The sequence below is a fragment of the Rhincodon typus genome, chromosome 1 (assembly GCF_021869965.1).
Source record: "Rhincodon typus isolate 14 chromosome 1, sRhiTyp1.1, whole genome shotgun sequence".
In the NCBI taxonomy this organism is placed as follows: Eukaryota; Metazoa; Chordata; class Chondrichthyes; order Orectolobiformes; family Rhincodontidae; genus Rhincodon; species Rhincodon typus.
The window spans coordinates 76,038,571-76,054,835 of NC_063332.1; the positions used below are offsets into that span (position 1 = coordinate 76,038,571).

Consider the following 16,265-nt stretch of genomic DNA (forward strand, 5'->3'; position numbering starts at 1 on the left):
AGTGGCTATGTCACTGGACCAGTAATCTAAAGGCCTGACCTCATGCCCCTTAGCATCTGCTCTTGACTTTGATGAACAACAACAAGATAATTACTATTTTTATTGATAAGGACAAGGATTGCAGGCTGAATGAGCAAGCTGATTATGGCACCATGCTAATCAATGACAGTGTTAGGAGACAGTATAGTCATAAAGATAGATAGTGCACTCTGAAACTATGAGAGGGAGTTCCAATGGTTGTGTTGCCTGACCAGTGCCGGAGCTAAGGGCACTTCCTTATCACTAAGAGATTAACTATGTGTGGGAGACGGAACATCCAGTTGTTACGATCACTTAAGAACCAATGATCATGATTGAGCTAGGAATGATGCTTTGCTGTGAGAGGTTGAATAGTTATGGTCCAAATTAAAATGCAGAATGTCAAGGATAGGCCCGAAACGTCAGCCTTTCTGCTCCTATGATGCTGCTTGGCCTGCTGTGTTCATCCAGCTCTGCACCTTGATGTCAAGGATAGTTTCTGGATTGCTACCAAGGGCAATATAGAAATTGACGCAGGGACAAGGAGATTGGAGAATTAAACGGGTGATTTCTGTCGTAGGAAGGAATTTTGATTTAATGGAATATTGCCCTCAGATCAACTGAGTAAGATCAACACTGTGAAAGGAAAGAGAAAACTCAAGTAGGTGGTACCTTCACTGCAATGTTACCAGAGATTGAAAGAATATATGCAGTAATCAGACCATAAGATCATAAAGAATAGGAACAGGAGTAGGTTGTTCAGCCTCTTGAGCCTGCTCTGCCATTCAATAGGATCATGGCTGATCTGACATTCGTCACATCCATTTCCCCCTGCCCTTTCCCCATAACCCTTGATTCCCCTACTCAACAAGAATCTATCTATCTCAGCTGTAAATATACACAAGGACTGTGCCCCCACAGTGACAAGGTGTTCCAAAGACTCACAATCCTCTGAGAGAAGAAATATTCCTCATCTTAAATTGGCACCCCTTGTTTCTGAGAATATGCCCTCTGGTCCTAGACTCTCCCATGAAGGGAGACATTTCTTTCAGCATTTACCCTGTCAAAATCCATAAGAATCCTATTTGTTTCAATGAGATTACTTCTCATTCTTTGAAATTTTAGTGAGTACAATCCCAAACTGTTCAGCCTTTGTTCGTAAGACAATCCTTCCATGCTGGCATCATTCTAATGTACCTCCTCTGAACTGCCTCCAATGAAATGATATCTTTCCTTTGATAAGGGATCCAAAACTGCTCACAGTACTCCAGATGGTCTCACTGTCACTTTGTACAATTGCAGTAAGACTTCCCTATTCTTATATTCCAACCCCCTTGAAATAAGGGCCAACATTTCATTAGCCTTCCTGCTTACCTGCTAGCTTTCTGTGTTTCATGCACAAATACAGCCAAATCCCTTTATGTTGCAGCTTTCCTCCATTTAAACAATAGTGTTTTTTTGTTCTACTTTCCAAAATGAACAACTTCATAATTTCCCAAATTATACTCCATTTGCCAACTTATTGCCCACCTACTTAACTATCAATAAACTGTAAACTGTTTGTATCCCTCTCACAACTTGTCTTCCCACTTATTTTTGTGTCATGTGCAAATTTGGCTACGGTACATTTGCGGGTTTCCTCCAAGTCATGAATAAATATTGTAAACAGTTGCAGTCCCAGCACTGAACCCCACTTATCACATGTCAGCAACCTGAAAAGAATCTTTTATCCCCACCCACTGTTTCCTACCCATTAGCTAATTGTCTAACCATGCCAATGTACTACCTCCAGCACCATGGGCCCATAATTTAACTTTTGTGAGGTACCTCATTAAACGCCTTCTGGAAGTCCAAATGCAGCACATTTACTGGTTCCCCGCTATCCATTCTGGTTGAGACTTTCTCAAAAACTCTAATAAATTAGTCAGGCACAATTTCCCTTTCATGAAGCCAGGCTGACTCTACTTGATTGGATTATGATTTTCCAAATGCGTTGCTATGCTTCCTTAACACTGATTGCCAACATTTTTTTCAACAATAGATGCGAGGCTAATCGATCTATAGTTACCCTTTTTTTGCCTTCCTGCCTTTTTGAATAGGAGTGTCACGTTGATAATTTTCCAAAACTCTGGTACTTCTCAGAATTCAAGTGTTTTTTGAAAATTAAAACAAATGCACAATCTCTATAGCTACTTCTTTTAGAATCCTAGGATGTGATCCTATGGGTCTTATCTGCCTTTAGCCCCATTACTTTGTCTAATACTACTTCTGTAGTGATGGTTAGGAGACTTAATTCTTTAGTGTTAGTGGGATGTTCAAAGTATCTTCCAGACTGATGCCAAATATCTGTTTAACTCCTCTGCCATTTCTTTGTTCCCTGTAATTATTGCTACTCATGTCTTTGGAACAGTCTCCCTGGAAGCTTTTCCTATCCTTATCTCCCAGCCTTTTGTCAAGGAGAGAAATGTGTCTGTTTGTTGTTTGTGTATCTAGAAGTAAGATGGTACTGCACTGCAGCCATAAATGATTTTACATTGCTCAATCGTTTGTTTGCAATACAGTTTTCTTTTTGTTGTTGTTCATTTGTGTTTGATTTTAAGTGAATGAGCAATATACCCACAATGAAGTTCAAATGGATGAAATAATTTACTACCATTGACAGGACTCCACTTAACCCAAAGAACATTTAGAAATGAGAAATATAATAATGAATAGTAAACATGGGCTTCAAAAGGGAATATCCTGCTTTTCCAACTTTGCTGGATGTTTTGAAGAGATAATAGAGGTATGAAACAATGGCAATAAAGTAGTGCAATTGATCTGGAATATCAAAAAGCCTGTGGTAAGGTCTCTTATCATAATCGACTAATAAATAAGTCAGAGAATGTGTTGTTGGTGAACAAGTGGAAGAATGGATTACAGATAGCTTCAAGACAGAAAACAGAAGTTGGGATCATTCAGAGTAGCAAAAGGTCAGTAGAGTTCCATTAGGAATCATGCTAAGACCTCTACTGTTCGTAATTTGCATTCATGATTTGGACTTTGGAATAAAAAAAACTGGGCATGGTTTTCCCCTCCCTGGAAGGGATCCAACATATTTGCCTCAGTGTAATTGGTCATATTGGCTCCTGAGAGGTGTCTGCTCCTTTCCCATGGCCTTAGCAATTAGGTTCTGGGTGAGAATAGGTATTGTTTCAATGCAGCAGTGAGTTACTAAGGCTGTGTTTCCTGCCTGGTGCCAGGATTAAGGACATCTTCTCAAGAAGAAGAATTTGAAGTGGGAAGGCTGAGATCCAGTTGTTGTACACATTGATTGGACTAAAAAAGTAGTTCTACTGAATGAACTTTAGCAGTTAGGAAATAAATGAACTAGAGCAGTTCATCAACTTCGCTAACAACTTCCACCCTGCCCTCAAATTCACTTGGTCTATCTCAGATGCCTCCCTCCCATTTCTAGATCTCTCTATTTTCATTTCTGGCGATAGTTTACAGACTGACATTTACTATAAACCCACAGACAGACTCCCATAGCTAACTAGACTATACCTCCTCCCACCCTGTATTCTGTAAAAACTCCATCCCGTTTTCCCAATTCCTCTGTCTCAATCACATCTGCACTGATGAGGAGATGTTCCAGTCCCAAGCATCCCGGATGTCCACCTTTTTCAAGCAACATGCTTTTCCTCCCTCAATCATCCAGACAGCCCTCTACTGTGCTTCCTCCATCCCCCACTCCACAGCTCTTAACCATCCCCTTCAAACATAATGAAGATAGGGTCTCCCTTGTCCTCACTTTCTACCCAACCAGCCTCTGCATCCAATGTATCATCCTCAAACACTTCTGCCAACTCCAATCAGACCCCACCACCTGGAACATCTTCCACTCCCCATCCCTCTCTGCCTCCTGCAAGGACCACTCCCTTCTCCACTCCTTAGTCCGTGCCACACTCCCCACCAACCACTCCAACCCGTCCAGTACCTTCCCCTGTAACCATAAAAAATGCAACACCTGCCCACACATCATCTCCCTCACCTCCATTCAGGGCCCTAAACAGTCCTTCCAGTGAGACAGAACTTCACCTGCATCTCTTCCAACCTAGTCTATTGCATATGGTGCTCCCGAAGTGGTCTTCTCTACATCAAATGTAGAGTAGGTGACTGTTTCACCGAGCATTGTCACCTGGTCTTTAACGGCCAGCCTAACCACCCAGTCATCGCCCATTTCAACTCTTCCCCCCTCAACTCCCCCTCTGACATGTCCGTCCTCGGCCTTCTCTAGTGTCGCTGTGAATCAGAACGCTAATTTGAAGAACAATATCTTATCTTCCACCTGAGCACTCTACAGCCCAGAGGACTCAACATTAAGTTCTTCCATTTCAAATAACCTTCCTACCCATCCCCCGCTCCCTTTCTAGCCCCACCTCCTCCCTTCCATTCCACCTTCTGACCCTCCTCTCCAGCCACCAACTGGATTCATCCCTCCCATTGACCAACCAACTCATACCTACTACCTATGTCCACCTATCACTACCATTCTGCTATCCCCCCCCATCTTTATCTGCAGCTCCCCCTAGCCCCACATCTAGTCCTGAAGATGTAATACCTGAAACATTGACTTCTCCATTCGTCCAGATGCTGCCTGGCTTGCTGTGTTCTTCCAGCCTACTGTTTGTCTACCTTGGATTCCAGCATCTGCAGCTTTTTGTCTCTAAGGAAATAAATGAAAATGTCAAAACCTCAAAACTATTTTTTAAAATTAATTCATGGGAAATGGACATCACTGCTTGGCCAACATAAATTGCCCATTCCTAGTTGCGCTTGAGAAGGTGGTAGTGAGCTGCCTTCAAGAACTACTGCCATCTCAGTGGTGGATCTACCATGCCTTTAGGGAAAGAATTCCAGGAATTTGACCCAGTGACAGTGAAGGAATGGTGATATATTTCCAAGTCAGGATGGTGAGTCACTTGGAGGGGAACTTGCAGATGGGGGTGTTTCCATGTATCTACTGCCCTTATCCTTCTAGATGGAAGTAGTCATGGGTTTGGAAGGTGTCGTCTAAGTATCTTTGGTGAATTTCTGCAGTGCATGTTATAGATCATACACACCGCAGTTACTAAGCATTGGTGGTGGAGGGAGTGGGTGTTTCTGGATATGGTGCCAGTCAAGGAGACTGCTTTGTTCCGAGTGGTATCAATCTTCTTGAATGTTTTTGGTCATCTAGACAAGTGTGGAGTATTCCATCACACTCCTGACTTGTGCCTTGAAGATGTTAGACAGACTTAAGGGAGTCAAGAGCCGAATCGTTCACTGTAAGATTCCTAGGCTCTGACCCTGCTCTTGAAGCTATGGTATTTATACATTAAGTGGACATTAATGAGACAAAATTTACAGGAAAGTCAGGAATATCCTAATCTGTATCTCAATTCCCCCCCACCCTCTATGAAACTGGAGAAGGTAGGGTAATGAAGAGAATGAGCTAATGCTGTTTTAATGTAAACAGAAAAAAGTACATTTCAGCCACCAAGAGAGGCTTCCAGAATATATATATCTATCTCTCTCTCTCTCTCTCTCTCTCTCTCTCTCTCTCTCTCTCTCCCTTATTGTGATGACTCAGCACTCTTCAGATAGTTTCTGTTGTGCTGGAAGCCTAACTTTTGCACACTATTGTTGAACATTAAGGTTTATTTTCCCAACTTGCTCACACAAATATAATGAAGAATGCTGCCTTATGCAAACAGTGCCAGTTCTTCTGGTGCTCAGAGATTTTCAAATCTCATGTTTTCAATAAGAACACTAAGCTTTTAGGATCTGACTTTGTTTTCATTATGTGCTTTCAGACAGACCCTTCATCTTCATAGATCACAAAGCTGGGTCGATAGTTGAGGCAGTGCTGAAAGAAAAGAATGTCAAAATTCCGGTGAAGGTTACAGCCTATCCCCAGCCAGAGATGAAATGGTAACTGCCAAATAAATGTTACAAATAAACAAAGAGTTACTTGTAAGAAATACCTTATTATTTTCAATTATATGCAGTAGAGTATTGCAAATATATGCATAATCATCAGTTTTATGATTAATATTGACACATTTACATTCAACAGTCAGTATGTTTCAGCAGTTTGTCTGCTAAAATAGAGTGCATAAAATTGCAGAGTGAATTTCTATATTGGTTTCTAAGACTTCAATATGTTTCATGCAGAACACCAATAATGTGTGCAAAAATATCATGAGAAGTTTTTGCAAATACTTCAGATTTTCAATCTGATTTTTGATCACTAATTTCTGAATGCATTTAAATATGCTTTATTTCACGTTGTTAGATAATTTAAGTAATCCCATTGTCTGTTCAGTTATTCATGGTAAATTATTTCACAGAAAAAGTCTTAAAAAGGTTATTTTTAATAAAAATAAAGGAGTAAAACCATGCAACCTGATTCGAATGCATTTTGCACTAAAACAACAATTCCTTAGTTAATGGCCAACATTGTTTTGCTGTAACACTGCATACATTTCATTGAGTGTTTTCTATGAATGCTTAGAAGGGCTTAATGAAGTGTGCTTCACAAGAGCTTCTGATGGTTTGTTTTATAGGATAAAGAATGGAAGGTCAATTAGTAAGGATCAAGCATACTACAAGATAAAGCAAGTTGGGTATACATTGATTATCAGTGATGTGACTGAGAAGGATGCTGGAAACTACACAATTATACTTAAAAATCCTATGACGAGAGAAGAGCAGCGTCACACAATCCAACTTGTAGTAAACGGTAAGAAATAGAAATTTTGTCATAGACATTTTTTTAACTGAATAATGTCATGTGAAGGACCAAAACCATTGGTGTAAGACATCACCAAGGTAGGAGGAGCAATAAGGTAAATCAGAATGCAACTGTTTACTTAGTTTTTAAAGACAATAAGTTATAGGAGGAAGGGAAGACCAGGAGCTCTGCAGGTTTGAAAAGGACTTCGAGTTAAAGAGTCTTTGCATGGACAAGATCTACTGAGATGTTTCTGATGCTGTACATAAATGCATTAACACTCATTTCAAGTCAATGAAATTTCACCACACCAACTCATTATGGAATAAAGGCATGACTACACTATTCATATTCCATGTTACATAGAATCCCTACAGTGTGGAAACAGGCCCGTTAGCCCAACAAGTCTGCACTGAACCTTGGAGCATCCCACCCACACCCATTCCCCTATAACCCACCTAATCTACACCTCCCTGAACACTACAGGCAATTTAGCATGGCCAATCCACCTAACCTGCACATCTTTGGACTGTGGGATGAAACCAGACCACCCAGAGGAAACCCATGCAGACATGGGGAGAACATGCAAACTCCACATGGACAGTTGCCCAAGGCTGGAATTGAACCTGGGTCCCTGGCACTGTGCTGCCCCCTAAGCTTTCATGTAGAATATAAGTTTCACAGATGTAGTGCAGGAAAGGCAGTGGCTTGGTCTCCTGTGACAGGCAACTCTAAGTCCCAAAAGTATTTTGAACACATGTAAATCTCATAGACTGTCTTGTGCGACTTGGCTAAATGTTGTATGCTTATGGACTCAGCTGTTTACAGCACAGAAGGAGACCATTCAGCCCATCATGTCTACACTGGTCGACAAAGATCTGACTAATCCCATTTCCCAGCCTCTGGTCTGTACCTATATCCTTGGAGGCTATGACAATGCAAGTGAATACCTAAATAGTGCTGAAACGTTTCAAGAGTTTCTGACTCAACTACCCTTTCAGGCATTGAGTTCCAGACTCCTACCACCCTCTGAGTGAAACAATTCCCCCATAACTCTCCTGTTAGACTTCTATCTGGTTACTGACACCCTCTACTATTGGAAAATATGTCTTCCTAACCACTTTACCTAGGCACCTCATAATCAATGCATTTTTATCACATCCCTTTCAACCTTTGCTGCTCCAAGGAAAACAACCCCAACCTATCCAATCTTCTCGTAGCTCAGATTCTCCAGGCTAGGCAACACCCTCTGCATCCTCTAGTGCAGTCACACCCGACCGATAATATAGTGACCAGAACTGCATTTAATGTTCCAGTTGTGGCCTAACCAGCATTGTATACCATTCCAACATAACCACCTTGTTCTTATATTCTATATCTCGGCTAATAAAGCAAGCATTTTGTATGCCTTCTTCACCACGTTATCTACTTGCCCATCTACCTTCAGGGAACTGTGGATATGCACACTAAGGTCCCTCTGACCTTCAGTATTTTCCAGGATCTTATCATTCATAGTGTAATCCTTTGCCTTGTTAGCAATTCCATTACCAGCTTGAATTCCATCTGCGAACCCAAGCAGTCTGTTGATGCCCTCCCACAGTTTATAGCTATTCTCCTCACTATCTATCACCCTACCAAATTTTGCAACATCTGCAAAATTCTTTGTGCTACGTTTAAATCCAAATCATTAATGTACACCAAAAACAACAAGGGTCCCGGCACTGAGCCCCACCAGAAACAGATGTCCAGTTGCAGAAACATGCCTATATCATGCTCTGCATCCTGACTCTCAGTCAGTTTTGGATCCAACTTACCACTTGTCTTGGATTGCATCAGTTCATACTTTCTTGACCAGATTGCCTTGAGGGATCTTATCAAAAGCCTTGCAAAAGCCCCTGTAGACCACATCAAATGTATTACTCACATCAACACTCCTGGTCACATCCTCCAAAAATTTGATCAAAATTGTCACCCACAACAATCCTTTAACAAATCTATGCTCACCATCCCTGATTAATCTGTGTCTCTTCAAGTGCTGATATATTCTGTCCCTCATGATTCTTTCTATAACTTTCCCACCATGAGGTCAGACTGACTGGCCTGTAGTTTTTTTTAATCCTTCTTCTAATTATTTTAATAATGGGACGACGTTAGTAGTCCTCCAATATAGTGGCACTTTCCTTGTGGCCGGAGAGGATTTCTAAATTACTGTCAGGGCTCCTGATATCTCCTCCTTCAACATTGTGATATGTTTCGTCCAGGCCTGCGGCTTTATTCATTTACAAGGCTGATAAGCCTGCTCTACCCTCTCTCTATGTTAATTTCTTCTCATATTTCACAGTCCTGCATCCTGATGTCTTTGCCTGCATCATTCTTTTCCATTATGCAAAGCACCCATTGAGATCTATGCCCGTGCCTTTGGGTTTCCATTAGCACTATGGACCAGGACATGTAAATCTGGGCCCTAAGCTCCCCAGATATGCCTTAACTTAACAGAGTATGGACCCTTGCTTCAATTTTTATTTAAAAAATATACTTTATTCATAAATATATATACATAAATTGTCACTAGAGCAGTTTGGTTCTGTGCAGTCTTTGCATATAGAGAACAAGAAAACATTGGAATTTGACTTTCCCAACAGTTCCATAAACTCAAGGGCATTTTACTGATGCAACGTATTATTTACATATATTGATGCACTAAGTGGGCCTGATACCTGAACAGACCTCCTTTGTACTTTGGCCTCAGACTATTGTCTTTTCCTACTGCGCATTGGCAACAGCTGCCCCAAGATTTAATGCGTCCCTCAGCACATAGTCCTGGACCTTGGAATGTGCCAGCCTGCAACACTTGGTCAAGGTCAACTCCTTCCTGTCGAAGAGCAACAAGTTTTGGGCAGACCAAGGAGTGTACTTTTACTGAATTCATGGTCCTCCAGGCACAGTTGATGTTTGTGTCGGTGTGCGTCCCGGGGAACAGACCGTACAGCACAGAGTGCTGCGTCACATTGCTGCTCGGGACAAAACTCAACAAAAACCACTGCATCTCTCTCCAGACTTCCTTTGCAAAGGCCCATTCCAGAAGGAGATGTGTGACAGTCTCTACCCCCACAGCTGCTTTGAGTGCAGCGGGCGGTGTGCAGAGAGTCCGGGCATACATGAAGGATCTCACAGGGTGGTGCCCTTCTCACCACCAGCTAAGCGATGTCTTGTTGGAAAGTTCTGGTGTTCTGCAGATGACTTTGACAGTCTGCTCAGGAAACAACCCAACAGATCTGATTGCCTTTCGCAGTGTCCTCACATCGCTCACACCTCTCAGTGATGATGTGGAGGTGCTGCTCTTGGACTGGGGTGGACAAAGTCAGAGGCCACAAAACAACAGGTTATAGTCCGACAGGTTTATTTGAAATCACAAGCTTTTGGAACGAAGCCCCTTTGTCAGGTGAGGTCACACCTGGTGCCGTGTGATTTCTGACTTTGTCCTCTCAATGATGCTGATTCCATTGGAATGAGGAGAAATTTCTTCAACCAGCGAGTGTTGACCCTGTGGATCTGTCATAGAAGGTGATTGAGGCCAAAACATTGAGTCTTTTCAACAGGATTTAGATATAGTTCTTAGAGTCATAGAGTCATAAAGGTATACAACACAGAAACAGACCCTTCGGTCCAACTTGTCCATGCTGACCAGATGTCCTAAATTAATCTAGACCCATTTGCCAGCATTTGGCCCATATCCCTTTAAACCCTTCCTATTCATATACCCATCCAGATGCCTTTTAAATGTTGTAATTGTACACTTGCGGTGGCACCTCATTCCATAAACAAACCACTCTCTGCATGAAACAGTTTCCCCTTAGCTCCCCTTTAAATCTTTCTCATCTCACCTTCAACCTATACCCTCTAGTTTTGAACTCCCTCACCCGTACTACCTACTACCCTATCCATGTCCCTCATAATTTTATAAACCTCTACAGGGTCACCCCTCAGTCTCCGATGCCCCAGGGAAGATAGCCCCAGCCTATTCACTCTCTCCCTATAGCTCAAACCCTCCAAACCTGGCAATATCCTTGTAAATCTTTTCTGAACCCTTTCAAGTTTTACGCCATCCTTCATATAGCAGGGAGACCAGAATTGCACGCAGTATTCCAAAAGTGGCCTAACCAATGTCCTGTACAGCCACAACATGACGCCCCAACTCCTATACTCAATGCACTGACCAATAAAGGCAAGCACACCAAATGCCTTCTTCATCCTCCTGTCTACCTGCGACTCTACTTTCACGGAACTATGAACCTGCACTCCAAGGTCTCTTTGTTCAGCAACACTCCCCAGGACCTCACCATTAAGTATGGAAGTCCTGCCCTGATTCTTAGGGCTAAATGGATCAAAGGGTATAGGGATCAAGTGGGTACGGGGGTACTGAGTTGATCAACCATGATCATATTGAATGGCAGGGCAGGCTTGAAGGGCCGAATGGTCTGCTCCTGCTTCTATTTTCTAGTTTTCTCCGTTTCGCCTGACCTGGGATCTTGACCTCACCCACTCCTTTCTTACTTCTTTATTTTTTGTGCATCACTCACTTCTCTCTCTCTCTATAAATATGTATATGATATATAAATCTCCTGTATATATTTTCATTTGCCAAAATACAAATTCAAAAACTTATTGTTGATGGATTTCAACTTTTACTGAGACCTCAGTGTGACCTCCCTTTCCACAGTCTGTTACTTCTGCCATTCCACTGAGCTCCCAAAAAGGAAATTGAATGATGTGCGTAACAGGTGGCTGATCAATTTCTCATTCCATCCCACTGGTTTATTTTGATAGGATTTTTGAATGTATTAAAAATTCTGCCATTTTTTTGTTCTCTTTTTCAAATGGGTCAACTTAAACTATTTCAGGAATTTTTATTTCTAATAACACTGGCAAGAGCATATTTATGGCTTATACCTAGTTGGCTGGGGGGGGCATTAAAAATAAACAGCATTTTGTAAAATTGCAATCGTGTGGAGTACAAAGTGGTTAGAGATGGCAGGGTCCTTTCCTCAAAACACATTAGTGAACATTTTGGGTGTTTACAGCAATTTAAGAGTTTGCAATAGTGCTGTCTTTTGGTGTTAGATCAAATATTTCAATATTAATTGAATTCAACTTATTAATTTCCGGTGGGGGAATTTGCAGTCAGAATGTTTGTGTTGCTTCTCCAGGACCACATCCAATAGCCCGTTGTATTCATCATGTTGAATATTTATTCACAAAATCAAGTAATTTCTCAAGATATGATTTTAATACTTTTTGCAGTTCCCCCAAGGATTCATGAAAAAGCCGTGGCTACATACAATGACTTCTATAGCTATGGGAGTAGACAGACTCTGATTTGCACTGTCTATGGCATTCCTCTTCCAGACAAGATTATTTGGGAATGGCAGCCAGTAGAGAACTGTAGCTTCCTCCACCAGTAAGTAACCAATAATAAAATGTCATGAAAAATCAGATTCAGTTTTTAAGATTAAAAACATACATATTTGTACACATGAATATGTAAACCATGATTCTTGATTTGTTGCGTGTTTCAAGACTGGTGGGTGGATATCGTTCATTTTCCATTTATCAACTTCCATGACCATTATACACATTTCTTGTAAAACAAAAAAAGTTTCCAAAGTGAAGATTAAAGTGTGAGACATACAACATGAGCAGCGATATTGAAAACTCAATAAGGTACAGGTTCAATAGACTTATTGATGAAATAAAGTCTCATATTTTTTATTCACTCAAAGGAGGTGGGCATTGCTGGTTGGGCCAGCATTTATTGCCTGTCCCTGGTTGCCCTTGAGAAGGTGATGGTGAGCTGCCTTCTTGAACTGCTACAGTCCACTTGCTGTAGATAGATCCACAATGCACTCACAGAAGGAATTCCAGGATTTTTGATGCAGAAACAGTGAAGGAATGGTGATCTATTTCCAAGCCAGGATGGTGAGTGCCTTGGAGGGGAACTTGAAGGTGGGGGCATTCCCATGTATCTGCTGCCCTTGTCCTTCGAGTGGAAGCGGTCATGGGTTTGGAAGGTGCTGTCTAAAGATCTTGGGAATTTTTATAGTGCATGGTACACACTGCAGCTAGCAAGCATCAGTGGAGGGAGTGACTGCTTGTGGATGCAGTGCCAATCAAGTGGGCTGCTTTGTCCTGAGTGGTGTCAATCTTCTTGAGTGTTGTTGGGGCTGATCTCTTCCAGGCAAATGGGGAGTATTCCATCACACTCCTGACTTATGCCTTGAGGATTGTGGACAGGCTTTGGGGGTTTAGGAGGTGAGTTATTCGCCATAGTATTCATAGCCTCTGACCTGCTCTTGTAGCCATTGTATTTATGTGGTGAGTCCAGTTGAGTTTCTGGTCAATAGTAACTGCCAGGATGTTGATAGTGGGGGTTCAGTGATGGTAACACTGTTGAATGTCAAGGGACAGTGATTAGATTGTCTCTTATTGGTGATGGTCATAGCCTGGCATTTGTGTGACATGAATGTCACTTGCCACTTGTCAACCCAAGCCTGGATATTGTCCAGATCATGTTGCATTTGAACATGGACTGCTTCAGTATCTGAGGAGTTGCGTATGGTGTTGAACATAATGCAATCATCGGCAAACATCCCCACTTCTGACCTTATGATGGAGGGAAGGTCATTGATGAAGCAGCTGAAGATGGTTGGGCCTAGGACACTACCCTGAGGAACTCCTGCAGAGATGTCCTGGAGCTGAGATGATTAACCGACAAGAACCACAACCACCTTCCTATGTGTTAGGTATGACTCCAACCACTGGAGCATTTGCCCCCTGATACCCATTGATTCCAGTTTTGCTAGGGCTCTCTGATGCCACACTCGGTCAAATGCAGCTTTGATATCACCACAGCTCTGGAATTCTTTTGTCCATGTTTGAACCAAGGCTGTAATGAGATCAGGAGCTGAGTGGCCCTGGTGGAACCCAAACTGGGCGTCACTGAGCAGGATATTTCTGAGCAGGTACTGCTTGATGGCACTGTTGATGACACCTTCCATCACTTTACTGATGATCAAGAGTAGACTGATGGGGCGGTCATTGGCCAGGTTGGATTTGTCCTGCTTTTTGTGTACAGGACATACTTGGGCAATTTTCCACATTGTCGGGTAGATACCAGTATTGTAATGGCACTGGAACAGCTTGGCTAGGGGAGCAGCAAGTTCTAGAGCACAAGTCTTCAGAACTATTGCCGGAATGTTATCAGGTCCCAAGCTTTTGCTGTGCCCAGTGTCTCCAACCATTTCTTGAAATCACGTGGAGTGATATTGGCTGAACACTGGTATCTGTAATGCTGGGAAGCACTGGAGGAGGCCGAGATGGTTCATCGACTCAGCACATCTGACCGAAGATTGCTGCGAATGCTTTAGTCTTATCTTTTACACTGATGTGTTGGGACCTTCTGTCATTGAGGATGGGGATATTTCCGGAACTTCTTCCTCCAGTGAGTTGTTTAATTGACCACCACCATTCATGAATGGATGTGTTAAGACTGCAATGTTTAGATCTGATCCGTTGATTGTGGGATTACCTAGCTCTTTCTATCACTTGCTGCTTATACTGTTTGACACATAAATAATCCTGTCTGATAGCTTCACCAGGTTGACACCGCATTTTTAAGTATACCTGATGCTGCTCTTGGCATGGCCTCCTGTATTCTCCATCAAACCAGGGTTGATCCCCTGGTTTGATGGTAACGTTTGAGTGTGGGATGTGCTGGGCCGTGAGGTTACAGATTGTGCTAGAGTACAATTCTGCTTATGTTGATGGCCCTTGGTGCCTCCTAGCTGCACTGTCTTGCAAGATCTGTTCAAAGTCTGTCCCATTTATCACGGTGATAGCGACAGACAACAAGGTGGAGATTATTCTCAATGTGATGGTGGGACTTTGTCTCCACAAGGACTGTGTGGTGGTCGCTCTTATCTGTCATGGACAGATGCATCTGCAGCCAGCAGATTGGTCAGGATGAAATGTTGCAAGCCCTTTCGTACTGCACGAGACTTGACACGGTCTTTCAATAGCTGCAGAGTTGTAAAAAGACTTGTGCTCTGCGGCAACTGAACTCATAAAAGATCTGATTCTCTGTGTCTATATAAGATTCATTTATTCCAGAGGAAGTATATTGATTGATATTCACAATGAGTTATAACCTCCCACACTGAGCCCAAGAGGCTTCTCTTATCTTGGCTCAGCAGAAGGTCCGGTAGACTTCCTGCATGACAATCCTGGGCAATCTGCTTTCCTGTTGTTTGTTTGGCTACTAACTTCCACTTGCTCTTTCCTCTACCACCCCCATTGTTTTCTTTTTTCAATCACGGACGCAAGAATCTTATTGAGGACTGTAGAGGTTTCTCTGTCTCCTTATCTTCCTCAGAAGTTGAATTATCTCTGGCAACAAACTTTATTTATCAAAGCCATTCTTCCAAAAATAGTTATATCCGTCTACATGCATCGTAATTGGAAATCTTTGAAGGAGTTTGAATAATATTTTGAAATTTATTTCTGTATATGTTATTTCTATATACATACACAGAAATAAATTACATTATATATTTTAAAGGTTAATTGACTTTAATGAAATTGTTTTTTTTATTTGGAAAGAGTGCAAGAAGAAATGGCTTTCATTTTCATTGAAATAATGAAACTTGTGAGTGATCAATAATGCATTACATTTTGACTTACACGACTGCAGTATTTGTTTTGTGAATGGTTATATTTATATATTTACACAGGAATGGCAACCTTCATAAATATCATATTGAAGTCAACATTCTAACTAATTCAATTTCAGGAAGATATTTTCAAATACTTGGTCATTATATTAGCAAAAGTACACTTTTATTAACTTGTTCAACATGAAAAATTTCCTATTTCTCTAAGAACTTAGTTCAATTGGGTAACATCTTTTAATGGTGAGATCGGGGTGAGCACCGACAACTGTTCAACTGTTTGAACTGAGGGAGGATCATAGTTAATTCCAATTCTGACCACTTCTCTGAAGGACGCAGCTAACAAGAAAGCAAACCTGGTTATCTTGCAGGGATATTGAAGCTAGTTATAAAACTAGCATCGCTTATCGAGCAAATCTGTTAAAAGTACAGAGCCGGGATACAGATGAGGACTTCACTGATATGCATACTCCAAACCTCAGGCATGAAGTTGACTCACTGAGGAAGGAGATTGCTAGAACCATATACATCTTTATTATTTTGGAGGTATGATTTGATGACGATGCACGGATGTCAATTTATTTTGAACAGTTCTCAAAGAGAATTGAGAAACCCCTCTGAGTCGCATGAAAAGAAGATCTGGAGGAATGTTGCAGACAATGACGGCAGTAACAAGATCGAGAGGACAGAGCCTCGGACCGTTTTTCTTGAAGGAAAGCACAAGGTGAATCGACCATTAACAAATATAGCAAAACTAACACAGTCAA

The 16,265-nt window shown here is 41.7% G+C and overlaps 1 protein-coding gene across 2 annotated transcripts in view; it reads left to right on the plus strand.

The window, feature by feature from the left end:
• The window catches only part of kdr (kinase insert domain receptor (a type III receptor tyrosine kinase)), a 75,390-nt gene that overhangs the window by 22,884 nt on the left and 36,241 nt on the right, over window positions 1–16,265 (plus strand). For both annotated transcript variants that reach the window (XM_020528870.2, XM_048600179.1), the window contains 4 exons: window positions 5,856–5,973; window positions 6,609–6,784; window positions 12,077–12,233; window positions 16,090–16,222. In XM_020528870.2, the coding sequence (XP_020384459.1) occupies window positions 5,856–5,973; window positions 6,609–6,784; window positions 12,077–12,233; window positions 16,090–16,222 (584 nt within the window). The remainder of the gene's footprint in view (window positions 1–5,855; window positions 5,974–6,608; window positions 6,785–12,076; window positions 12,234–16,089; window positions 16,223–16,265) is intronic.